We start from the raw sequence: 26,878 nt of genomic DNA on the forward strand, positions 1-26,878 counted from the left end.
GGGTTCATTTGCATTTCTCATTTAATTACAACTAGGAGGTTATTAACTTAAAACTGTGACATTTACATATACAGGAAATAGGTACAGATACTAGCTATACTGTATGTCCTCAAATCTAAATAAACAGATGAAAACAATGTTCAAACCAATCTAATAAAATAAAATGTGTCAAATTGTTTTTGAAGGTGTTTCTTCAAATACACGCAGATAAATACATGAAGTTCCGATGGTTTCATGCAGAGATGTATTTTGATAATGGAAAAAGAAAGCTTTTCTTTAATTGGGTTTTTAAAATGCACAAAATGCTAACAATAAAATTGGGATTGGTTAAAAACTTCCACTAACTTCACATGACATTTGCACTGCTGACATTTCTATCTATGCATGTCATCAAGACAAAATGCATAATCGGAGATGCATAATTGTTCTGAGATGTCTGTTTTTGCACACTGTTAGTGAAAAAAAAAATCAGTGAGATAAATGTGGTAAGTGAGTTAATCTTCTAAATCTCCACAAGGCCAGAGTGTACATGTTTGAAGAAACAGCCTTAAACAGCTGTGGGGTACAGTACTAAAACACTGCATGTGGAGTCTCTAGCAAAGCTAAGATTATTACTGTATATACAGGGTTCATACAGATTTTACTACAAAACTTCCATAACTTTTCCAGGACTTTCAAGTCAATTTTCATGACCCAATGTTTCCTGTAATGTCTACATATACGTGGTAAACCATAAGAAACGTTTACATTTATTACAGCATATCATAAAACATGCAATTGTTTCAATAAATTTTTTTATCTATGTAAAATAGATGATGCTTACAGTGCACTAATAATGTGAGAGCATGTTTTAGGCCAAAAAAAGAAAAGAAGTAAAAACAACTAACCTCCATTACAATTTACAGATATTTGTCATAAATTTTAGATAATCTTAATAGTTTGTTAAACTAGTAATAGTAGGTAAAACAACTTCTATTATAAAGCCGCGATCACACTGCACTTTTTGCTCCATAGACTTTTATTTATAGGCATGCGAATGCGGCAGACCAAAAACGCAAGAACGTGCGACAAGTTTCACTGCATTCGAAAGTTCAAGCTTGGTAAATTCATACCTGCTAAATCACATCAGGTGATTGCGTGAGACAAATAGAAGACACTTTAAAATAAGACATTTAAAATATGGAGCAATCGCTCACTTTTATTAATGTCTAATCATATTGCTTAACTCCGCCCCTTTTCGCAGCACTCTACGGCAGAGTTTTGCAAGCACAAGCTGTAGTGTGACCGCAGCTTAAGTCAATTTGGACAAAAATGTCTGCTAAATGACTAAATGTAACATCCACAATTTTCCAAAACCTTGTGGGTTTTTCTGTTTTTCCAAAACTTTTCCAGGCCTGGAAAGTGCCATGTCAAAATTCCATGACTTTTCCAGGTTTTCCATGACCGTATGACCCCTGTATATATGTTGCTGAATAGTTTGTAAAAGTTTCCTTATTAACATGCAGGCTTTATCCCTCCTTTACACATACAGTACATTATAATATGCCACAGCTCATTATAGTATGCATTCATTTAGAACCTAACTGAAACGATCACATCTGTCAGTGTCACATAGAGATACTGTTACCGCCACATATGCCACAAAAAGAAATGTTACAAATGCTCAGAATGACATGGCATAGCTTAAAAAGCCCACAGTGTGTTACACATGTTATAGACCCTAAATGCCTCTGAAAACTCTTACCTTGGGATTTCAGCTGATGGGGATAGACACTTAAAGGCCCTTAATGACCTGAAGTCTGCCTGCACCTCTTGTATACAACAGTTTAAAAGCCTCCCAGCTCTCGCTGGGCACTTCTGTACACATGCATAATTTACTGAATCACCTTTTCCTTCCAAAGAAAGACGGAATAGAGCTGCGTGTAGATGTAATCAATTATCATCTGTCTGTATAGGTGTTTCTTCCCCTAGAAAATCATCTGTGCTCTGCTGGAGAGAAACAGGCACTTCTACGTGATTAAATAAACAGGGGAATGACACAGACTTACGAAATTAGGAGGATTTCAGCACAGTCAACTTAATGTGATGGTCTGTTTTGAAGAGATGTTTCCACACAGCCCAGGGTCTTATGTAAAAACTATAATAAAGCAAGCTTCAAATGGGGCTTTCAAGCCTTTAAGTAGATTTCAGCATAATGCGGGACAAAATATCCTTGCCTCTGAGCATACAGTAAGAGAGAGAATTAGATTAACCTCTAAATATTATACCAGGAAAAGCACTGCAACGCATGTGTAAAGCTCGACACTGCGACATAATGACTGCACCTTAACTCATCTGAACCTGCCGGCTGAATGAGGGAAAATATATTGTTCTAATTAATTTCATATTGAATCATAATAGTCACGCACAAGAGTTCTCAGCGCACGATTTAAATAATTCATCTCTATATGTAAGTTTAATCGAATGTGCTGCTTAATTCAGTTATTCAACTGATGTAGACAGCTTTAAAATCGCATGCTTTTCCTTCGTTTTCATTTTAAATTATAGATACGTTTTAATAATTCACAATTTAAAAATGCATAATTATGTGCTTGTGGCAACACATAAATTCATAAAAGAATCAAAGGATTTTTTTTAAACAAGACAGTGTATAAAACCACCGCTCGTTTGAGAGAAAATTAGGAGTTGAAATTTTAATCCCAGACAATTCGTGGTGGCAGTTGATGGTGTAATTATTATTCATTAGAGCACTTTAGGGCACTATAGTGGTCTGGGAGAAAGAAAGCTGGCCATTCTGCAAAGCCAGGTGTGATGATGCGTGACTCACCTTCTCTCTCCTGGGACTCAGACAGAGAGCTGCTGGAGGAGGAGGCGCTGCTGTACCTGTCCACTGAGCATAAGGAGTAAGTCAGTTCTGTAGAGCCCGTGTCTGCTTCTCTCTCCCAGGGATCCAGCTCAGGAATGGGCGAGAGTCTCCCAGGTGCTGTGCTGGACACCTCTGTTACTGCAAAAGAAGAGGCGTCTTTGTCACTCTCTCCAAAGCAATTTTCACTGTATTGAATGTACACATTTTTGTACTAGTTCTTGCTTTCACTTGGAATCGAACCCACAATCTTGGCTTTGATAGTGTCATCTTCTACTGTTTCATCAACAGAAAGTAAACTGGAGAATATATTATATTATATTATATTATATTATATTATATTATATTATATTATATTATATTATATTATATTATATTATATTATATTATAATATCACAAACACAACAGTAATCTGGTAGTGATTGTGTTGCTTTGGCTTTTTCGGCTTTTTGTGATCTCCAGATTGCAAAAGAAAAATACGGGGAAATCTCTGTGGACTGATGGCATTTCATGCTGTTCAGCTCTATAATCTTAAAATGGCAGCAAAATCACCTGTTTTGTCATCACTTTAGACATTACGCTACAAAATCATTCAAATACTAGCTCTAAAGTGACGTTTGTGAAGTAACAACGGCTTCTGCTGAAGATGTGAATGAATGGCAAAAGAAAGTAGTTCCTCATACAAAATAATTTTTAGACTCTCTGTGTTTGATCTTCTTTTATATGCATGATTATGCAATCAAACTGTTGTATAAACGCAATATAACGTTCGTAGCATTGCAATATGGCTGCAAATCATCACTGGTGGGACACTAAGGAACTTGGTCTGCGGATTCGTGCCAACACACGCCTCCCACCAGTGCCGATATACAGCCATATTGCACTGCAACTCGTGTGATATTGCTCATATATTATATTATATTATATTAGATTAGATTAGATTATGCAGCACATGGTTGTTTTGTGCTGCTTTAATAATTAAGACTATATAAAAGTGTCTCTTCATTTAGTTTAGTGTTAGTTTTCATAAAATCAACAGTTTATCTAAAATTTTCAATTCTGTCATTACTTTAAACTTTTATGGTTTACCTAAATGTCATAGCAGAATGTCCAAATAATTATTGTGGTGACATTGCTTTCAAAATAAGATTTTTCAGACATAAATTAGGGTTGGGGAATGTCGACCGATTTGGCATAGTACGAAGTCTAATGTAACGCATTGTTATGGACGATGGCATTGTCGTCGTAGGCTGCGGAGAATTAATTATTTATGAATAATTAATTATTTGTTGTCCACCGTTTCAACTACCTGACCTGCATGGTCTTTGTTTTACCCATAACCAAATTATAAATAAATAAAGATAAGGCACAAATTAGCACCTGTCAATCACTTTTTCCGCGGGACTCATGTATGAATAGGCAGAATGATCTGTGCCGTTATAATGGCGTCAACCAACTTGGTTGGTAAAAAAGGTGCACAACCAACAGCAACCAACTAACAGTATTAGAGGTTTCCACTAGAATTACTAAGTAAAAGTGTAAAAGCGAAAGATTGAAGCAGTTTACTCATGCTGTGATATGTTACCTGATAGATTCAAACGAGAGAGATCAACTAAAGTATATGTTTAACAACTATAGTGAGACGCAATCGAGTAGTATATAAACCTTGAAAAACTGTCCGACATGCACTGCTCTCTGGGGTTTTGTGCTCAAAGTACCTGCTGACTGTCTGGAGCTCAGACGTGTGCATATGCTGCAGCACATGTGTGTGTGGTCACATGATGTGTGTTTTCAGCAGTATAATGTGGATGGAGATCTTTTCAGAAATGCTAGATGAAATGTGGACGTGGATTGTTTTTGCTCTAAAATACCATTTAAAAAGTAAGTCATATTAGAGTAAACAGGCCTAAATGTGTATTTTTTGGGAGCGGGTTCCTGCTGCAATGTGAGCGGATTGCAATGCCGGCTCAGCATCGTGATGTCTATCGGCCATCGGCGATGGACGATGGCATCATCTATCAACCCAACCCTAACATAAATTATGTTTTCCTGTCATCTATGAATTCTGAATTTAGTGTCAGTGTTGTATGGGGGAATTTTATGGTGCACTTTTAGGAGTTTCCCCATTGACTTAAACTGTAATGAAAATTGTAACTGTATTGAATTCACACAGCTTCAATCAAACGGGGACAGTAAAGAGTGCAACATTAAAAATCTACATTACCACAATTCTGCATAGACATTTCCATGTTACGGCACTCAAAAGTCCCACAAAAGGGTTTAGCATTGCTTTGAAAGTGCCTTTATATTCATCTCTGAAAAAAGGAGAATGTGTAATTTTTGCAAAGCTAAAATACACCAACTTTAAATACACTAAACATCTATGTCAGTAACAAATCCTTCACTATATGCAAAACAATCAACATTCTCTTATCCACCATGTCAGTCCTCATTTCCAAACGTCTTTCATCCTGAAGCAATGTTTATCGAGACCTGTCTAGAAAACATGCTGAGATGTGTTCCTCTGCTCTCACCGGTCTCAAAGAAAGCCCAGAAATCATTCAATAATGAATCTGCCAGATCTGAATGCAAACTATTAATGAATCATTGCTTTGGCTGCCCTACCTTGTTTATTTTTTCTTCCACCTATCCCAAATGAATTATTTAATGTGCTTTTCTCTCTTTTATTTAACATTTAATGTCTTATGATTAATTAACACACGGGACATATTTTCCGTAGAGGAATCTGCATTGTTAGTCCAAAATAAAAAAGAGAAGGAGAAAGACAAATGAAAATGGCTTTGGGCTGTATTGGTCTTTTTTCGCTCTCCCTCTCTCTCTCCTTCAGATTGAATAATTTAGAAAAGAGGATAAAGAATTGTTTCTCCAGAAAGTTCTGTGGTTTGTCTTCACTGTGTTGTCGCTTTGCAAAGTGAAGGTGTTTTATGACAGATGCAGAAGATTAATCTTTCGCGTTTTATTATGAGAGTGCATGCTCTTTGACAACAGTCACAGGATTTAAAGAGCAGCTTCAAAATGAGCAGATTCTCAGGTGTACCATTATCAGCTGCTCACAGCATAGATTTCACACACAAGCCATTTTATGCATGATATAATCTCTAATATCATCTTTCTAATAAATAAATGTATAGGGACCTTCTATGAAGTGTGTAAAAGAAGGTGACAACTAGCCCCAATCTCCTCTTTTTAAAGAGTAGCTATACCATCAAAAATAAAACAGTTTAAGTTTTGGAAGGATTTACTGGGCAAGGAAAGGGATATTTATAGGGAAAAGGGATAAAAGCACATCCATTATGGGGGACAGGAAGAATTCACCTATTTCTGACAACTGTGAAAGCTAATGCACCGTGGCGTCCTTTAATCAATAACCATATCAAAATGAGTGAGAAAAAACGCATTGTTTTCATGCATCATACTGTAACTAATTGTTGCACAACAAATGTTTTCAAAACTAATGTGCGAGCATTTTATTGTACATATTTAACTTACCAGCTTTTACCAAACAGCTTCTCTCTCCAGTTTGGATCAAATCAAGCTCGATTTCCGACTTTTGTCCGGCCATCTGTCTTACAGTTATATTAAATATCAAAACAGATATCATGTCAGGGTATTAATAAACCGATTTATTAAACACACTGCTAAAACTACATAAGAAAACTTACCATTGATATAAGCTTACTGACGACAGTATGAATGCATCACATTCGAGTTTTGAGCAACGCAACACGCCTCAGCAAAACACAAATAAACCGACTATATGCAGGGAAATGTTAACAAAGTTATTGAAATGTAAAAAGGACTGTCTTCACAGCGACGGGAAGCGTTTTGTTTCTCTCAGACTCCCGCTAGTCGTCACTGCTGGTTTAAAGAGAGCTCCAGCTTTGACTGACGTGTCTGACACACCCGATGACGTCGTGACGGTTATTGCGTTTGACAACACAAGTCAAGGTAACGATGCGTTTTCTAATGTTTGTCATTCAAAAATGATTACTTTAGCGCTAGATCTCATTATCCATGTTCAAACACGTCTTCAGATGCATATTAGATGCTGCTGCTTCTTCAAGATGTCGCACTTTTCCCCCTCACACAAGTGTTGCTTCAACTTCAGGTAACCTCATTTTGCCTCTGTGAAAATAAACCCTTAAAACACAGTATCACTGGTCTTCTGTGTTTAAAAGCAGACACAAGTGCTTCACAAAGGACTCACATGCCACTCACCCATGTTTTGTGTGTTTTATTTCTCTCAACGCCACCTCAATTTAATTTCCACCATCTGCAAAAAATAAAAAAATTAGACCTAAATCTGCCATGGAAATGATGACGGTGGGAATTACATTTTGTTTAGCTACAATAAGATATCATACTTGGTCTTACTTTAAGATTAATAAAAAAAAAAATTTATTATTAAATACTTTGCTTATTTATTTGGCACTATAAAATATAGCCAAGGGCGGATTTAGAGATTTGGGGGCTAAATATACCAAAGTTGCCATGATAAATTCCTATTTGAATAATAATTAAAAAAAAAACTATATATATATATATATATATATATATATATATATATATATATATATATATATATATATATATATATGTATATATTTATATGTTTTATATATATATATAACATATATATATATATATATATATATATATATATATATATATATATATATATATATATATGTATATGTTTTTACATTTTATAATATATTTTTTTGAAATATAATTTGAAATATATGTGTCCTAATAGTGTTTTTAGCAACGTGTAACATATTTATATGTCAACATCTAAAATAATTCTGTTTTAGGGTTTCATGACCCTTTAAAATATTTGATTAATTCACAACATTTAATTGAAACATTTAATTTTTGCTTTTTTTTGTAGCTCAGCAATTTAACAAACAAACAAACAAACAAACAAACAAACAAACAAAAAGAAAAGGCTGTGTTAAATTAGAAATTACGATTTCTGTTTGAGGGATTTTCAGCCCAACCTTCCCCATTATTTGTGCCCATCTGATTGGTTGGTGGGCCAAATCAAAGGTTACCATAGGCCTTAATTTGTGCATCTCTCCCCTACAGCATACATTTAAAAAGTTTTGACTGTTTGTTTACACTGTAATCGTTTGCCTGTTTTTAGAATACATTTATTATAGATTTTCATCCTGTATGACTAAAAGCCTTTTCACTGAAAGTTATATCAAATCTGTGCATGAAAGGTATTGGAAAACTAATGAATCAATGCATGGTAAAAACTTTTCAAGACAGTTTTGAATGTGATTGGATATAACAAAAGTAAAAAAGTTTTAAGTGTTAATAAAAATCCACCCTAGAGACATAAAAGTGTCAGAAGTTGAAGAAACACCCAATTATGAATCTACTTTGCAAGGAAAAAAACTTTTATTCTGAACCGTATGCTGTAGCCTGCAGCATAACTGCGGTAAAGTTTTTTTTCTACTGCACACAAACATGTCTGCACTGTCTCTACCTGTTCCCACAAAACCATCTTAGTTCAGTTTTCACACATGATTCTCATATAAAAGCCAGTCAACAGAGATAAACTGATAATGAGCTCTATTCAGATTTCTCAAGGTTTACAAGCCTGCCAATTTACTCTAACTAGCCTGCAGATTAGAGTTGCATTTTAAAGGGGACCCTGCTGTGTTTGCATATGCTTAGAGAACAAGGGGCCCGCTAATTGAAAAATTAAGATGTGGGAATGTTTGTGGCAGTGGGCTGTGCCAGATTCTGCAACAGTGAGTGCTGCTTAAGTGTGAAAAGCACCCGCTGGAGGAATATTGCATGCCGAAAACAACAGACTGGATACAGATTAAACTAAATGCATGTTCATCGTAGGGAAAATGTTTATTTAAGGGCCCTCTTTCAGATGGTTACTTTAAAAAAAATAAAAATAAAGTCCAGTATGATAGATGCTAACAAGCCAACTCCTAACACACCTACGAAAAATTGACACACTTCAACCTGAAATAAATTAGGTGCAATTTACATTATTTTAAAGATAACATTATTTAAAAACAATTAATTATTAGTAGGCGAGGCAGTGGCGCAGGTCGCTGCGTCGCTGGTTAGAACCTCAGCTCAGTTGGCGTTTCTGTGTGGAGTTTGCATGTTCTCCCTGCCTTCGCGTGGGTTTTCTCCGGGTGCTCCGGTTTCCCCCACAGTCCAGAGACATGCGGTACAGGTGTATAAGGAAGGCTAAATTGTCCGTAGTGTATGTGTGTGAATGTGTGTGTGTGGATGTTTCCCAAAGATGGATTGTGGCTGAAAGGGCATCCGCTGCGTAAAAACTTGCTGGATAAGTTGGCAGTTCATTCCGCTGTGGCAACCCCGGATTAATAAAGGGACTAAGCTGACAAGAAAATGAATAAATGAATGAATAATTATTAGTAAATTTCTGAAAAACAAGTTCATTAACAAAAATATGTGTATTTGTAAATCTCTACTTTACACCACTAGAACTGCTAGATGAAAGACAGATTTTTTGGGGAAAGACTTTTTTGTGTTTAGTTAGATTTTTGGTGACTTTTGTGATTTGCATAATCTATAATCACTTGCTGTTGCTTACTTAAAAGGGATCTATTTTACCTCTTTTATAAGAGTATGCATGATGTGTTGACTCTAGTTTTAGTTTTCCTTAGCCTAAAACTAAACAGTCAGTGTGTTAAAAGGAATAATAAAAGTGGCATTTTTCTCCTCACAGTTCATTCATCACATATTAAAGGGAAACTTACATTCAAATCACATTCAGCGGACCATAAATAACCACCCTAAAAACTCTAATCAATGCTTCACCTGCATAGGTATAAAACAAAAACAACTATATTTAGTCACTTTGTAAAGAAACACTATGGACACACACTGTACATAGTGGCTTCTGAATAGACAGAACAGGTATTATAATATGCACATGCATGACATCTTGAAAGCTTTCAAAATCTGAACAGCTGAAATGCATACAAAATGCTTTTTTTGCTGTTGAAAACAGTTTCAGATTAATGTGCGCTAAACAAACGGGTAATAATATGTAATTTGCATTTGTTTTGTGTGCATATTTTTACAGAATAAGTGGCCTGCTAACTGAAAATATATGAAGCCTTGATCCAGTGGACTTTACCAAATGCCTTGCCAAAAACCAAGTGAAGTGGTAAGTGCTGTATTTAATCTCTATGTCATGAGGAAAACATCCAATCCATATATTTTCATATGGATCAATATACATTTTAATTTTATGAAATGTTAGACAAGTCGGAATATAGCTTGCCGGGCTAATATTGGCCTCTTACCTTGAGACAAAGACAGATAAAATGATCTTCCACTGAGTCATAATCTAAATCCAGTTGATAATTAATTATACCGCAACCAGATTCCCTTCCTCTAAATTATTTATGAGTTAACCTCTCTTTTATCCTCCAGTAATGAAATACATTATGCGTAATGACAAAAATAGATTAATTCATTTGTATAAAAGGAGAAAAACCTTGCTGCTTTAAATTGAATGATAAATATAGCATCCCATCCCCCATATACAGATTTACGTGATGATGGATGAGCTGAAAGTGAATGACTTTGATGGACTTGTAGTTAAGAATCTCATGGATTAATTGGAGTAAAATAAAGAATTTTTAAGCTAAAGTATGTTATTTCTGCAAAACTTGCATCACGAAATGACAAAATGTTGATTGTTTTTGTTTTTGTCGTTCGGCTATACCATAGCATACCAAGCACTTGCCTCTGCATATTAAGAGAAATATTTGAACTAATGTAAAATGATATCACACACACTTCAGCTGTGAGTTTCCATTGTTCCCGACAGTTGTATCTAATGCAGATAATTGCTCAATTTCAAAACAAGGTTATGATGTCATTAGGCCCCTAATAATGCCAATAAATCTCCCTTGCATTATTCGCTTTTGTCAGCTTCTATCAAATGTTTGAGGACAGCTGCGTGACCAGGCCATCACGCCAGCTTATTCCAGTGAAAATGACAAAGAAATATCCCTCCCAAGGACAGTCAAAATAGATATCAGAATTTCCAATTAAGACTACAGATAAATGGCCTCACAATACTGCAAAATATCGCAGGAATATGAGAAAAGGAGGAAATTGGATTTGGTGAAGTTAAACAGTATATGACTTAAATCTGTTGGGGATTCTCTCTCAAACAAAGAAAGTGAAGGTTTCCTAAGGCGATGGCTTCACTTGGGAATTCCCAGGGTGATCCAAGAGGGGCCCGGAAAACCCTTGAAGTTATTCAACCCAGTAAATGACTAAATAGATTTTTTTTCTATTAACTGATAGCCCCACATTGGTTGACGGCAGACTATTTGACACTCTGTTTTTTATTTAATTAGATGTCAAAGTCAAAATGATCATCTTTGATGAATATTTTTGAATTATTGATATTTCTGGCAATATTGTCTTGGCACTAAAAGGATATTTCCAGTATAGATATTCCGGTGTGAGGTGCATATTTTAGGAGCCTGCTTAGACATTTAGTAGTCACATTTGTCTTTTTGAATTTATTTTTATATTATTGGACTTCCATAATCCATATCTTCCATATTTATGTGGGGCAATACCCCATTTTGGGGGCTGCATTCAAAATAATTCACAAAAGTAATTTTAAAGAATATGGGCGACACAGTGATTAGTTCTGTCGCCTCACAGCAAGAAGGTCACTGGTTCGAGACCTGGCTGGGCCAGTTGGTATTTCTGTGTGGAGTTTGCATGTTCTCCCCATTTTGATGTGGGTTTCCACCAGGTGCTCTGGTGTTCCCCACAGTCCAAAGACATGCGCTATAGGTGAATTGGATGAACTAAATTGTCCATAGTGTATGAGTGTATGTGTGTGTGAAGGAGTGTGTGTGGGTGTTTCTCAGTACTGGGTTACAGCTGGAAGGTCATCCACTGCGTAAGACAAATGATGGAAATAGTTGGCGGTTCATTCCACAGTGGTGACCTTTAAAATAAAGACTAAGACGAAGGAAAATGAATGAATAAATGAAGAATATGCTAGTAAAATGTATATTAGCTTTATTGTCTGTAGTGTATGTGTGTGAATGGGTGTGTATGGATGTTTCCCGCTGATGTGTTGCAGCTGGAAGAGCACCCGCTGCTTAAAACATATGCTGGATAAGTTGGCGGTTCATTCCGCTGTGGCGAACCCCAGATTAATAAAGGTACTAGTCGAAAGAAAATGAATGAAAGTAAACACTGCTGTTCTAAAACTAAAGCTCTTTGCTCTTTAGGCTACATTTCAATACAATGTTTTACAGTAGTGGTAATGTGCTGAGAGGAGTAACAGGTACGCTGTATGCAATGACATGCAGAAACAAACAAAATATATTAGGCCACACATTTCTGTTGTATACAGTAGCATACAACAAAATCATAAACATAATGTATATAAAAGGTAAAAAAAATTGTAAAGCAAAAGTATATTCTCCAGAATACTGTAAAGAGCACAATTGTGTGTGTGTGGAGTTTTTGTGTGTAGTGTTTTCAATAAAGTGTTTTATGCAACTAAAAACAGTTCAAGACTGAAAAATAGCTTACGGTTTTTGAGATTTGCAAGGTAGTTTTGCATTTTGAGTGAGATGTTTCAGAAATTGTGTGACACGAAAAGATTTTGTGTTTATGAAGTTGGAAAAAACTAATTGGATCTGGCTTTTTCTTTTTTGTAATTATGATATGACATCAGACATTCTCAATAAAGTATTGTCTTGTTGTTATTGCGCAAGACGGATTATGATTGGGTTTAAGCGCAGGCACATTATGAGGTGAGCCCTGAGTAGTGCTGAGGAGGGAACAACTCTCTTATGGTGTCAACCTGATAATAAGCTCCTTGATTCATATATACTTTAAGAGTCAAGGGTAACACAATGCTAGCCTTGTATTTTCTCTCTCTCCCTCCATGTGTGTGTGTCCTTGCTGGTAAGGATGTCTTTTGTCCTACATTTCCACGAGTCTGGTCTCCCTCCGTCTACTAGTGCTGCAGGCTTATCTTCATACAGCTCTGTTTTTATACACTGTCAATTCATCTCTCTCATTACCATCATTAATAAGGCCTTTGATACATCTTATTACAAGGTTAATTGGGACAAATCTGAAGCATATCCATCTGTATCTTTTAATGTGATACGTCTCAAATACTCATCGCTCAAGGTAGAGCAAGTACCGTAAATACAAAACAGTGTAAAAGACCCTCTAGTGCGATGTAAACGTCCACAACAGCTGGTATTCATTGATTGGCGTGTTCCAACAGTAAGCGTTTTATTGTGTTCCTGGGTCTGTTTGATGTCTTACCTTGGACTGTTGTGCTCGAATGTGCTTTTAATGGTGGCGTGTGCGCACCAAATTGTTCATTAAATGATTTTAACAGCGCGGTGTGACCAACTGCTCGCTTGTTGTCAAATGTTCAAACTGATTTGAGAACAGGGGTGTGTTCACACTTGGCAGGTGTGGTTAAATTAAAACAAACACTGATGCGATTTCTCTATTAGTGCTTTTCACTTGAAAAAGTGTGAATCCTGCTATTTGAATCTTGTTACTCACCAAATAAGTGTACAAAGTCTGTTGAAAAATGAATCTGGGACTGTTTCTAGTTGATTTCTGGTGTTGTATAATTATTATATGCACCCAACATGGACCAAAGACATCTAAACAAACCAAAAACAAAAAGTCCCTAAGCAGGACTGAACGTTTAAGCAAATGTGTTTTTTCTTGCCATAGTTGCATTTTTGCCCATTAAAGTTCAATACAGATGTCAAAAATACATTTATTCGGAGCAGATCTTCGTTTATCTGTGTGACAGGGAAATTCCTGGAACTGTTTTAATCCTGTTACACATTTCATAAGCTAGTGTGCATTCAGCCCAAGTTTTGAATATTTGGTAAGTTCCATATGAAGCTAGATCAGTCTCAAAATTAATACATTTATGAAATAAAATTCACACATGCACAGCAAATTCACATAAAAAAATCTAAATCAATACATTCAAAACACACTTCATGAATACAACACACAATTTGTGAATTCATTCATTCATTTTCTTGTCGGCTTAGTCCCTTTATTAATCCAGCAAGTTTTTTTACACAGCAGATGCCCTTCCAGCCGCAACCCATCTCTGGGAAACATCCACACTCATACACTAAGGACAATTTACCTTACCCAATTCTCCTGTACTACATGTCTTTGGACTGTGGGGGAAACCGGAGCACCCGGATAAAACCCACGCAGGCTCGAACCAGCGACCCAGAAACCTTCTTGCTGTGAGGCAACAGCACTACCTACTGCGCCTCTGCTTCACCCCAATTTGTGAATTTACAAGTAAAAATCATTAATATGTTTGCTAAATAAATTTTATTTGTGTATGTTTGAATTGTGTTTTTTATTTTCAATATCGATTTGGGTATGTTTGAACCACGTCTTGAACTTACAAATTAGATTTTTGTGTATATGAATCGTTTTTAATGTACGAAATGGATTTGTGTAATTTTTAATGGTGATCTGAATTTAATTTTGGGTTTTTAATTTACAAATTGGATTTGTGTATTTTTGAATCGTGTTTTTAATTTACAAATTGAATTTGTGTGTTTTTGAATCATGTTTTGAATCTGCGAATTGGATTTGTGCATTTTTGAATCGTGGTTTGAACTTACGAATTGGATTTGTGTATTTTTGAATCGCGTTTTGAACTTACAAATTGGATTTGTGTATTTTTAATCGTGTTTTGAACTTACAAATTGGATTTATGTATTTTTGAATCGTGTTTTGAACTTACAAATTGGATTTGTGTATTTTTGAATTGTGTTTTAAATTTAAGAATTAGATTTTGTAAATGTGAATTGTGTTGTGGATTAATTTTATTTTGTAATTTTTTTTTTTTTAGAATGATCTGGCTCCATAGTTTCACCGCAACATATATATCATGTGTGTCTTCTGGTTTAATCTTAAGAGTATGAATGCTAAGTAAACCAGAACTAATATGCAAAAATTTATTTATTTATTTATTTTTGATCTGGACCAAACAAACTATAGGACAACCAAACTACAAGTGTAAACACACCCTTGAAGAAATGTCATTTTACAAATGCAGGGGCCAGGCAAACCTTTCTGGATATTTGGGTTAAATATTAAATCAAATTGTATTAAATGGAGTCTAAAATGTTACAATGCTAGTATGAAATTCACCAAAATGTTGAAGAACATTGTTGAAGAAACTGTTGAAGAAAGACAAAAAAGGCAGGTGAAGCGTACTAAATAAAACTGCGGCATAGATGACACTTAATATTCAATAACAACATCAGTTTGATGGCACTTGCGCTTGTTATGCGCTTATAATGTATCAACAGAATTAGAAACAACAATGAACTGGTTTGAGGTCAATAATAAGACTTAAAGAGATAAAGGGGCTTAATAATCTCTATTATGTAAAGTGCTAAAAATACGAATCGGCTATCAAAATTAAGTTGACTCGATATAATATTTAGTTAAGCTGTTGTTGTTCAGATAATAATGATTAATAAATAACTTTTAGAAATATGGGTTGTGTTATGTGTATTTCATTTTTATCATTTTGTAGATTTAATTTTGAGATTTTGACCGAAGTTTGGCAGAAATATAACTATAACTCATTTTGTACAGTGATTAATATGGCTAATGGTACATTTTAAGTACTTGGACTCTGACTTTAAGTCTTTGCCACATATTTTGACTTTCACTTTATGATTATTAAGCAATTTGAACTTCAAATACCTGCGACGAACAATTATTCCACAGTTGTTCAAAGGACCTTTGGGCACTCAAGGTCTTGAAGCTGATTATTGCAGAACATATTCACTGTGAAGATTTCAAAAAGACAGAAAATGAGTTTGACAAACCGGCAAGTTCTTACCTTTTGCGCTCTGCCAAATAATACATTTGCTGACAAGGCCACTAAAGTGTATGAAGTCCGCAGAGTGCCGTCTGTATGTTCAGGTGAGAGTGAATCCAAGCCTTTATTATCTGGGCTAATAAGATCTTTCAATTATGGAGGATGAGATGAACAAATTAATAAATAGATCCGATTCAGATTTTTTGCTACCTTCAGCAAATGTACACGGGAGCACAAGCTGATTTTGTCTCGTTTTGAGAGAATACAGTCCTTATTTCTCACAACCAATGCTTTCCCGAACAGACATTTTCAATAACTGCAGCACAGGTGCGAGGAAAGCGCTGTAATTAATATTATTGATGCTACTTTTTGCTCTTGTGACACATTTTCTTCTTCCTTTATTCTATAGGTTAACTCGTCCTTCGCTGAAAAATGTCACATCACCAAAGTATAGCAGCAAAGCTTTTGTCGTCGTATAATTTTCCCATAAAAAGGGAACATTTAAGTGTAGAGCGGTGGAATTATACGTCAATGAATGGCCCCTACTAATAGTGATATCACTCCCCGGAACAAAAGGATGGTAGAATGGAGAAGTGGAGGTGAATCGGTGGACCGTCACCGTCGGCCATTTCCGTCGCCTTCGCTCAGGTCATGCCGAGAGAGCAAGCACATGACTGACAATACCCGCAAGACAAACGGTCCACTCTGCCACAAACCACGCTCAGACAGAAATGTGCGGGAAAAAATAATAGTTATTAAATTAATTGCGGTCATAATCTCGTAAAATATGTGTCAGAAAATTATACGCCGTTCGATTAACACATAACACGGGTGTCAACTATGTAATAAAATCCTGATCAATAAAACAATAACCATGTTGTTAAAAGCAGCCGTTGAAAGGTGTTGCCAGCGCTGTGTTTCAGGGGTGAGCACCCCTTTTAATATAAACGGATTTCATCCTTCCACCGTGTCACCTAAATCACTGCAATGTTTGTGTATACAATTATAATAAGTTAATAAATTGCAGCAATGGATGGATTAGGAACACTCTCATCGACCCCATATATCAGCCATTGTCATAGGCCCAGAAAATGCATGTCTAACAATCTGTTGATTACGCTGTGCTCCGAGGCAGGGAGAATAGCTTTTACTAGATACATTATTTGAGCCTATTGCGTTGTTAAAATCAATAGATTTCAAGCAGTAATGACCACAATTAATGAGACCTTTTTTACATGCATTTTTTCTTGCACACTGTTTCCCTGTAAAAAGACTTTTTGTGTTTGCAAAAATAGCTCATTGGTTTTGTAGTGAACGAGACGTTGCACTATATGTTGTCCTTAAAGCAGTGCTTTGAGAGTGTACAACTAAAATGATCTCCTGTTGTTCTAGAGCAAAAAATAAACAAAACTGTAAATACTAAAAAATGCATGGTTTTACACATAGTATTCGTGTCATCCCAACACAAATTGAGTTAACTTAACAAATATAATTGTACTGAGCACAAAACACTTTAGTTGTCCCAAACAAATCTCAAGAATTGTGTTTATTCCAGCTCTTTTTAAATAAGAAGTTTGAACAAGCAGCAAAATTCTTTTTTTGAGTGTACGCTAAAAGAAAACTGTGTAACTTTAAGGGCTCTATTTTAACGATCAAGGCGCAAAGTCTAAAGCTCAGGGCGCAAAAGCTTTAAGGGTGTGTCCGAATCCACTCTTGTTATTTTAAGGGCAAAATAAATATATGGTTTGCGCCACGGCTCATGGTCTAACAGAGTTGTGCTTATTCCCTTAATGAGTTATGGGTGTGTTTTGAGCATAATTTATATTAAACCAATCATAGTCTCATCCCCTATTCCCTTTAGAATTTGTTATTTACATGACGACTTTGTAAGTGGAAAAACTGAATGGAAAAACTGAACACTTCACCAGAAAGAAAACAGTTAAACAGACCATCTGCAGCGAGAATAAAGAATGAGCCTCCTCCATTCGGCCTCTTATTTTTTACTGTACTTTTACTCTTTACTTTACTCCTTTACTTTTGTGGAGTAAGGAAACAGTGTTGAACACACTCCACTGAAGACATCCATTAGCCTACATATTTAATTTTGTTTCGTTTAGCGCAAAGATTTTTTTCAAAACTATTTCTAAATTCAGTTCTAATGTACAGCAAACAAATAAATAAACATTAATAACAAAGATTGGTAAAAAACTGAGTTATATCCAAACACACGTCCTCAAGGGCCCAGAGTCTTGTAATGATCTTTTTAAACTAAAAAAGCCATATTATGTATTATAGACCTAAATATGTCTCAAGGGTAAGCTTTCATTTTTAAAAAAACATTTCTCTCTGCTGAGACACACTGAAATAATTTTCATGCCACATTGACTTCCAGGGGAACATGAGTGTTTTTATCTTGTATTTATGTGGAAAAAGCTGTTAATTTGATTTTTTGTGTCAGGGAAATATTCATTTGAGTGAATTAATTGTGAAGCAATTAAAAGTGACATATTTGGGAATAGTTATGAAAATGACAGTAGCTGGAGGTGCGGATTTAGTAAGTAGGGTTAATTAACACCAGTGCTGCTTTGCCAATGGAATGATCAATGCTTTTGAGTTGAATTAGAAAATTATTTAATTTGCTTTATGAAAATGGGTTGTATCATGTTGTATCATAGCTGTGATTGGTACTGTATTTCATGATATTCAGTGGAGATCAAAATTAGGAAACAATTTAATGAGCACTAAATTCTAGCTGTAAAGCTACAGTATAGCTGTAAAAATGGCCAAACATAAAAAAAATCCATCAAACCATGAAACTTCCTCCTTAACCTGACTTCTTTACACACTATGGGTTCTGTCTTTCAACAGCTTGATGATGCATATGGTGTTTTACATCAGACCTAAATAAATTAAAGTAGTTTCGTCTCTAAAGTGAACTTTGGATCAGAGCTTTGTCCACACAACATGAGCTTAGTCTGGGTTTTCTTCTGATAAGAGGTTTGGTCAATGCAGACGAAACTGTCTTAAAGCTCTATGTAAGGGAGGTTAAGATTGTCCTTTTTTCCTCTATCGTGATGCACTACCACTTGTCCTGAATTAATAAAAAACAAAAAAGTAGGGTGGTGCTTGATTTTCCTCCTATGGGAACTGATTGGATTGTTGAAATTTGGCCGTTGTTAATAAAATGACAAATGGATGAAGACAGCAGAAATGAAACCCGCACTAGTAGCCCCTCTCAAACGACCTTCCATGTGACCAGAAGTGAAGTCTTTACAAAATAGTTAACTGCACAGATACATTGTTTCTAACAAGCACTACTATACATATAAAAGTAAGAAGAGCTAATTTTGAGTTCATTCCCAATTTAAACATTCAAAGTTCAGTGTTTATTCAACTGCCCATTGAGATTCTTCGCATTTTTCTGTCTTTTACATGCGTTACACAGTTTAACACTTGTAACTATGAGGTATCTGATTGCGTAGTCGAATTTTGATCAGTGTTCATTTTCAAATCTTAAGGTTTATTGTTCTGTGTTTCGCAATAGGGCTGCAAAATATTGGAGAAAAAATTTAACTTTGTGATTTTTTGTTATTCTGCGATATGAATACAATTTCTTGAGTGACTTGAATATCTCTATTTGTAAATAATTAGTGATTTAAGATGGCTGGGCGATTAATCAAAAAGTAATCGAAATCGACATTTAGAACCTATAATCAATCAAATTTTTCCTGGAAGATTTTTTCAGTTACTTTCCCCATGTGTCACATGACCCCGTTTTGTTAAAGGCTGAGGCTACAGGTAAAGGCTGAGGCTACAGTTCATTAATCGTAATCAAGTTAAAAATGTTCAATTAATTGAGATTTTGATTTTAGGCCAAATCACCCAGCCCTAATTTTAGACTGTTTGGGATGGTTCTGTAAAGAAGTGTATCTGCATAAAATATAATTAACAATCTACAAGCATATATAAATACAATTAAAACAAAGATACAATTGACATAAACAATGCTTTATTGTTCTTCAAATGTAACCGTATTCAGATACAGTAATTGAATAATAAACATAAAAATAATTAAATTAAGTAATTGCTATTAGTTACAAATTGTATTATTTACTATACCTGAATGCTTTAAAAATCATTGTACAGCCACAGGCCTCATAAACACATGAAAATGCTAAATTATAAACATTGCATATCCTGCGATGTGACTACTGTAAATGATCACATTGCGATATCGATGGTGAAACGATATGCTGTGCAGCCCTTTCACAATAAATCAAGCACAGCAATTATTCCTACCCCTGGCAAATTAGGACTTGAGGTTAATTTTATTTAACCAGAATTATCATTTTTTTGACTGGGAAAATATTTCTCCACTTCTATTTACCTTTGAACAAAAAGTGGCAGTCAGAATTTGCCAGGCATATGAATGATTTCAGGCTTGACTGTATACTTAAAACCATTTTTACTTCTGCTAGGATAAATTCAAATGCTAGGTTATTCCCTCATTTTAACTTGCATTGTATAAAGTGCAATGATATAGTTGTCTCGTATAACATAATCTATTTATTTCATATGTCCACACAGTGAACAGTTGTTGTTGTAGTTGAAATAAAGAAACATAGTCCCTACAGATTAAATAGTCCTATGGTCTTAGCAAGCAAAGCAAGATATCGGAGCACTAACAGAGCCAGTGGTCAATAATTGAATGAGAGATGCCTATTGTCTAATCACACGGATTATCAGAGGCTCCCCCTCTCATTAATGACTGAGGCAGGGATGAGTAATTAAAAAGATTCATATTGTGGCCACTTAATGATCTCCTCTTTTTTTGCCTCATCTGTGGTTACCAGAGCATTTGAAGGAGGGCATTGTATAAAAAATTCCCTGTTTTTCATGTGCTGTTGGCTACACGTTGAAAAGCACCCAGCGCACGGGCTGTTTGTATAGGAACTGAGTGTGTTTGGGTTACTCAGCTGTTGAAATCGCTGAACTAAAGTATTTAGCGTGGATTTGGCGGCTTGACCACATACCTGAAAGCTCAGGTCAGGAAGAAATTTTGTGAGTTATTGGGTATGTAAGTGTTTAAGAAGTGTGTGCCTTCCTTTATACAATGAAGAAAGGTTTTAATTAGTGCAATCTGGAATTTACAACAGAAATCAGACTTTCTCCCTGCGGGTGCGTCTAAATGTTCACTTGCAATCGATGATTCAAGAGTCGTTTCCTGTTGTAGATGGCAAGATCTTTAAACCATGAACTGAGACTCTGACAATGAATAATGATCAAACGATGCTGTTGTTAGCAGTATGCTGATTTTTATTGTTGAATGTAAATTTTGTGATATAATCTATAGAGTGTTTCCACAACATGTCATTAGTCGGCCATATTGGAGAGCAGAATGTAAACAATGCCACTGAACCAAATGAAACTTGCATATTTTGCTGATTACTTCTTCTAAGAAAGATCAATTATTGTCATGTTTTGGCCTGAACTAATTAGTTAACACACACACACACACACACACACACACACACACACACACACACACACACGCACACACACACACACACACACAAAAAAAATTATTTAGAATAATAAAGACATACAAGTGCTTAACAAATCGAGCAAAAGAGAGGCTATATTAAATTTAGTTTGTCATAATATTACACTTTATAAGTATATCTCCATGATTTAGCAGCTTACCAGAAAATGCATTCAGTAAAAGATTGCTATGCAATTTAAGCTGTTGTTTACATCAGAGTATCTTCGTACTGGCCACATAACTGACAAACTGACAAAATTGTGACAATAAAAACCCTCCATAGTATAAACTGTATTATTTACAGTAATTCACCCAAAATCAAAACTAGGCCATGATTTACTAGGCGCTTCAAATGTTATCTCTTGGGTATATAACTATCTTCTTTCATTTGAATCCAACTATATTTATTGCGAAAATAATTGTCTCTTTCAAGCTTTTCAATGAGAACAGGCAGGTGTTTCTCTTAAACAGTTCAAAGCAAGTTTAAGGTTTAGTGCATTCATCCTTTGTACTTGAACGATGAACCGTTTTCAACTCAATGGCACATGCACTATGTATATGTCCGGCATCATGAGTAAAGCTCGATCTCAATTCTAGTTTTGTACCCCTACCCCTTCAACATTTACTCCTAAGAATTAGGACAGCACTACAACACCTGCATCTGTCATCGCAATCTCTTGCTTCAAATGAGATCAGACGATGGCGACTGCTGTACTGTAGTTATTCCAGTTGTGTTATTTTTGGTATTTATCTTCAGGAAATTTCAGGCATATATTACTGTATGTTATCATAACAATCTAATGTGGCAATAAGATCGTAACTGTACTGCGCATTCACACAGTGGGCATATTCATCTATGTAAACACACAAAAAACAACAGTAACAATATAGCAAACACTGTAAAAAGCCCATTCCCAGCCACTAGACTTTTCTCACAGGAGATTCAAGTGTCATCGAGTGACAGAATGCTGTGGTATTTTTATTTAAGCGTTTTTTTTTAAAGCATGATGTTAAAACATGAACGCTATTATGAATGTATTAAAACATTTGCTTGTTTGTTGTAGAAATTTGTAATAATGACAAAAAAAATACTTACTTGTGGATCTGCTTACCTACAGGTTTCCTGCCGTTGTGGCTAGTGTATTCTGGGACATTTTCTTACCTCTTGGTTTCGAGTGTGGTCCTAAAAAATCTCTATTTGAAGGGGTGTCTAGTCCTTCCCCTTACACCCCATTCACACGCTGCTTCAGCCTCAACGCTGACAGAGGGCTTGTCTGATGTTGGGGCTGACGCGATCGTTATAGCAGCGTCAGCCAATGAAATTAGTCAGCAATAGGCCACTGTCTGAGCTGGTGTATTTACACACAGTGATCTGATTGGCTGACACTTCCGTCGGCGCTTGAAAAGTTGCGCAAGTCCCAACTTCTGCAGCGAGCAACGCCTCTGAAGCGGCACCGACAGATCCACAATGCAGTTCGGCAACACCTGACGTCACCCATTCAAAGTGAATGGGAAGCATTGACTCTGACGCTCTGTGTGGATGGGGTGTTAGCCCTATGCCTTCAAGCTAAAGAGAATTGGGACACCCTTACCCCTTCATGTGAACGCAAAAAACGAAGGGTAGGGGTGAGGGGAACATCTAAGGGGTAGAGTTGGGATTGGGCCTAAATCATGGTTTCATTTTTTCTTTTAGATGAACTTTAAGTTTTATTTAAGTTGTAGGCTTGTTCTTCTCTAGTAATTGGGCAAATTCATTAAACAGTTCTGTCAGTTTTAGTGTTTAAGTGTTCTTTTACATGCAATTGGTCTACTACAAATGTAAATGTTCTTTTCTTTGCATTTTTGAAAAGTCTAACGGCTCACATACAGATAGAAACATTGTCAAAATCCTCAATGTTCACATAAACGCTGTATGATACACACCGTGTCAGAAGGCGATGACACACTATGCTCAAATATGGTCCTGTAGTGTGGGCAGCACGTTGGCTCAGTGGTTAACACTGTTGCCTAACAGCAAGAAAGTCACTGGTTCGAGTCCCAGCTGGGCCAGTTGCCATTTCTGTATGGAGTTTGCATGTTCTCCCTTTGTTTGTTGGGTTTCCTTCAGGTGCTCCAGTTTCCTCTACAGTCCAAAGACATGTGCTATTGGTGAATTGAATGAACTAAATTGGCCAAAGTGTATTTGTGTGAATGAATGTGTATGGGTGTTTCCTAGTACTGGGTTGCATCCGAAAGGGCATCCGCTGCGGAAAACATATGCTTGATACGTTGGTGGTTTATTCTGCTGTGGCGACCCCTGATGAATAAAGGCTGATTTATACTTCTGCGTCAGGCGCATGTGTATGCTACGGCGCAGCCTACACGTCGACGCAAAGCATGGCCATCGGCGTAGCTGACGTGCACCTCTCAAAAAATGTAACTACACGTCGCACCGACGCGTAGCGCAAGCTCTGTGATTGGTTGGCTTGGGCTTGGTAGTGCTAACGAGTCTGGGCGGGGCCGAGAGCCGCGCGAGCCCGATGGAGCGATTGTTTACAACTGTGGAGTTCCGTGAAGGATCTCAGGATGCAAAGTTTTGTTTTGTGTTTACCTCATAGTTAAAGTTGTTGCACGTCCACCGGTTCCTGCCTGAAAATGAGCGAGTTTGAGCCACTTGTACATTCAGGAAGCGTTCAGAAAAAACAAAATTCCAGCGAAGAAACTCAATACAGTGACACATAAACACCTCACTACCAACTAGCGTTTCGGAGGTGTTAATGCAGACCAACAGAGACAGCGTGCAGAAGTATAAATGCACAGCTACACGCGTTGCATGCACCGTGGGTTACGCCGGTCACTTGACGCAGAAGTGTAAACCAGGCTTAAAGGGACTAAGCTGAAGGAAAATGAATAAATGTGTCTTACATTGTTTATTTGGCTGTCGTGCATGTCTGTAAACTAAAGATATAATGGATATTATGTCATTGCTTTCACAATATCACAATTCTGTTTAGTTGACACAATACCACAAATTAGTATAAAAATGTCATTTTTAGTTCAAATTGGTGTCATGTTAATCCACCCTGGGTTTACACTATCTTATCTGTGCATCTTTTTACCTGTCCAAAAATAGGACTGCTCTTTTGTCTATTGATCCTGACAGTAATTGATCCAGTGATGTAGAAGAGCATTATAATTATATACCACATAGTGTATCTAATCAAATCCACTTCAATCTTTTTAAAGAGGCCTCTATGATGAGTTGTTCCTGGATCTTTTATGAAATTTGCATCCATTTCTGGCTGTTAACTTAATTTGCAAAATTCATACTAAATTGGTTGCTAAAAAATGCAAATAAATCATGCAAATAGCCAACTAAATTCCTGTTTTTAAGATTTCCCTTCATGATGTATTTCCCCAACTACAGGAAGCTGCTAAAAGCACATGTATACATGGATTTCATTGCTTTGATAGCTACTCACTGTCCTTACTGTACGTTCAGCCTTTTGCAAACTGCAATTGAGTAACCAAATCAAATTGCCTCCAGCTTCCGTTGTTGACTTCTACCTGTCTAAACTCAAACTTTCTCGAAAACCTCGACTTCTGACTCAAAGTTGCAGAGCTCGGGCCAAGGATTTTCCTTAACCTATTTTCCCAAGCCCTAGACCTCAGGGCTGAATTCATAAAAGCTCAGGCTGTCGAACAATTTGTCTTTTGACAGGAGGGACCAGTGAAGCCACCAGAGGCTGGTCAACAGTGAGTGGCAGGGCCCAAGCCTGGGGCGATACCTGTGGGGCGGGTGGCTATTGCAGAAGCGGCTCCAGTAGGGGAGAGAAAGGGAAAGAGGGGTATGAAGGAGGGAGCAGGCCGCCATCTGGCCCCGGAGAGGGAATTGGGTGGTACGATCAAGCCGAGGGTGGTGTCAGATCAGAGCGGTCAGGGCTGGTGGTGAACAGATGTTCTGGGGTGAACACGCACACAAGCAAACGCACTCTGGTGGGACCACGTGCGTCCATCAGTGGCTGGAGAGCAGTGCTGTTCTGACCTTGAGCAAGGAAACATGTCAAAGTCTCTCTGCTCTGAAATACAAACACACACAAACACACGGCGCTCGTAGGGAATTAACCTGTTCTGTATTTACACTTATGTCAAGGAAACGAGGCCACGACCAATACCTCGCTGCAATTTGTAGCTGTTTGCAACCCAAGTCTGATGCACAGAAAGAGAGATGTCATTTAAGGAAATTGTTTGATTTATTCCTTTTTATTAATCTTGTGAGAACTAAAATAAAATCATAAAAAACTGCTCCTTTAAATTCACTTATTAAAACTTTGTAAAAATACAAATTTAATGTAAGTCTTGATAACCAGGGGTGCGTTTCCATCGTTAGACAACAAAGGTCTCAAGTTTTGTCATAACAAACAGTTCATTGATTTGGCGTTTTCCAAATTTGTCGTTCCATCCAGCTTTCGCAAACTATGTCGCAAACTTTTTACGTTGTATGTTTTCAACTACAGCTTTAGAGCAGTAGTTAAAAGCATCGCTCCAGGCTGTGTTCTATTGCCAGTCATCCCTCCTATAACTAATAATTTAGAACAATCCAACATTTAAACTTGGAATGATTAAAAAAAACATTAAAGTCATCTCTCTTAGGTGTAATTTGCTTTCAAAGTAGTTTTACAGTTCAGTTTTAGCGATCTTCATATTGACAATTGCGCTCCCTTCACAGTGCACTTGAAAAACATTTACGTCATTTTGAACGCAGCTGTGGTTCATGTCAAAAGCTATACTGTGGGTGACCTATTATTTAAAAGCAGAATTTATGTTTCCAAAGCTTGTGAAAATAAAAATATATATAGCATATGTTTTCATTTTGTATTTTTGTATATTGATATTGTTTTTATTTATAGGAGGTTATTTATTAAGAAATGTATCTGAACTCTAGGCCTATATAATATGGTCCTGTTGTTTAGAACATTTCTGCAGTGGTTTGAATGTCAAATTGTACTTAAAAAAATGTAATTCATGATATTCTTTATAATATTATAATCTGTTATTATTATTATTATTATTATTATTATTATTATTATTATTATTAATAATAATATTAGTAGTAGTAGTAGTAGTATTGTTGTTGTTAATTTCATTTCTTAATAAATAGCTTACTGTAAATTACAACCATTAATGATTTATTTGAATTATATATGAGATTACATGTCAGCTAAGTGGTTTTATGTTTTATAATAGAATATGTAATATTTTCAAATAATATTTGTAAAGGACACATTGGTCCTATATGTACTGTTTACATTTTAATTATTATGGAAAAGGAGTGCAAATTTTTTTTTACCAAAATTACCAACACTAATATTGGATTTTTTAAAAAATGTGTGTGCGTGTAAAACAATATAATGTGAAGAAAAAATTATGGTATTTTTCTCTAAAGAAGTTGTTACTTCCCCCTGTTTAGAGCGTCAGGACCATTGCGTTTTAACTAACATGGTTCAAACGATTGGTTTGCGACAAGGCAACTACGGTTTTGGGAAACACTCGTCACTACATTGTTCTTTT

The 26,878-nt window shown here is 36.1% G+C and overlaps 1 protein-coding gene and 1 long non-coding RNA gene across 9 annotated transcripts in view; one reads left to right on the plus strand and one right to left on the minus strand.

The window, feature by feature from the left end:
* mdfic2 (MyoD family inhibitor domain containing 2) overlaps positions 1-6,742 on the minus strand; it is a 35,765-nt gene extending 29,023 nt beyond the window's left edge. For 2 of the 6 annotated variants that reach the window (XM_073952469.1, XM_073952467.1), the window contains exons 1-3: positions 6,548-6,742; positions 6,375-6,447; positions 2,828-3,004 (exon numbers count right to left, since the gene is read on the minus strand). In XM_073952469.1, coding sequence (XP_073808570.1) covers positions 2,828-3,004; positions 6,375-6,447; positions 6,548-6,550 — 253 coding nt within the window. In that variant the 5' untranslated portion in view covers positions 6,551-6,742. 6 annotated transcript variants of the gene reach the window in all.
* Positions 6,743-6,775: 33 nt separating this feature from the next.
* LOC141386340 (uncharacterized) overlaps positions 6,776-26,878 on the plus strand; it is a 106,620-nt gene continuing 86,517 nt past the window's right edge. Inside the window, exons 1-4 of one of the 3 annotated variants that reach the window (XR_012408164.1) lie at positions 6,776-6,833; positions 6,920-6,993; positions 9,973-10,056; positions 14,010-15,450. This is a non-coding gene — a long non-coding RNA (uncharacterized lncRNA). Of the gene's footprint in view, positions 6,834-6,919; positions 6,994-9,972; positions 10,057-10,441; positions 12,588-14,009; positions 15,451-26,878 lie in introns of those variants that run through there. The other 2 variants (XR_012408166.1, XR_012408165.1) reach the window with 2 other exon arrangements.

Source organism: Danio rerio, chromosome 6 (genome assembly GCF_049306965.1).
Source record: "Danio rerio strain Tuebingen ecotype United States chromosome 6, GRCz12tu, whole genome shotgun sequence".
Taxonomy (NCBI): Eukaryota; Metazoa; Chordata; class Actinopteri; order Cypriniformes; family Danionidae; genus Danio; species Danio rerio.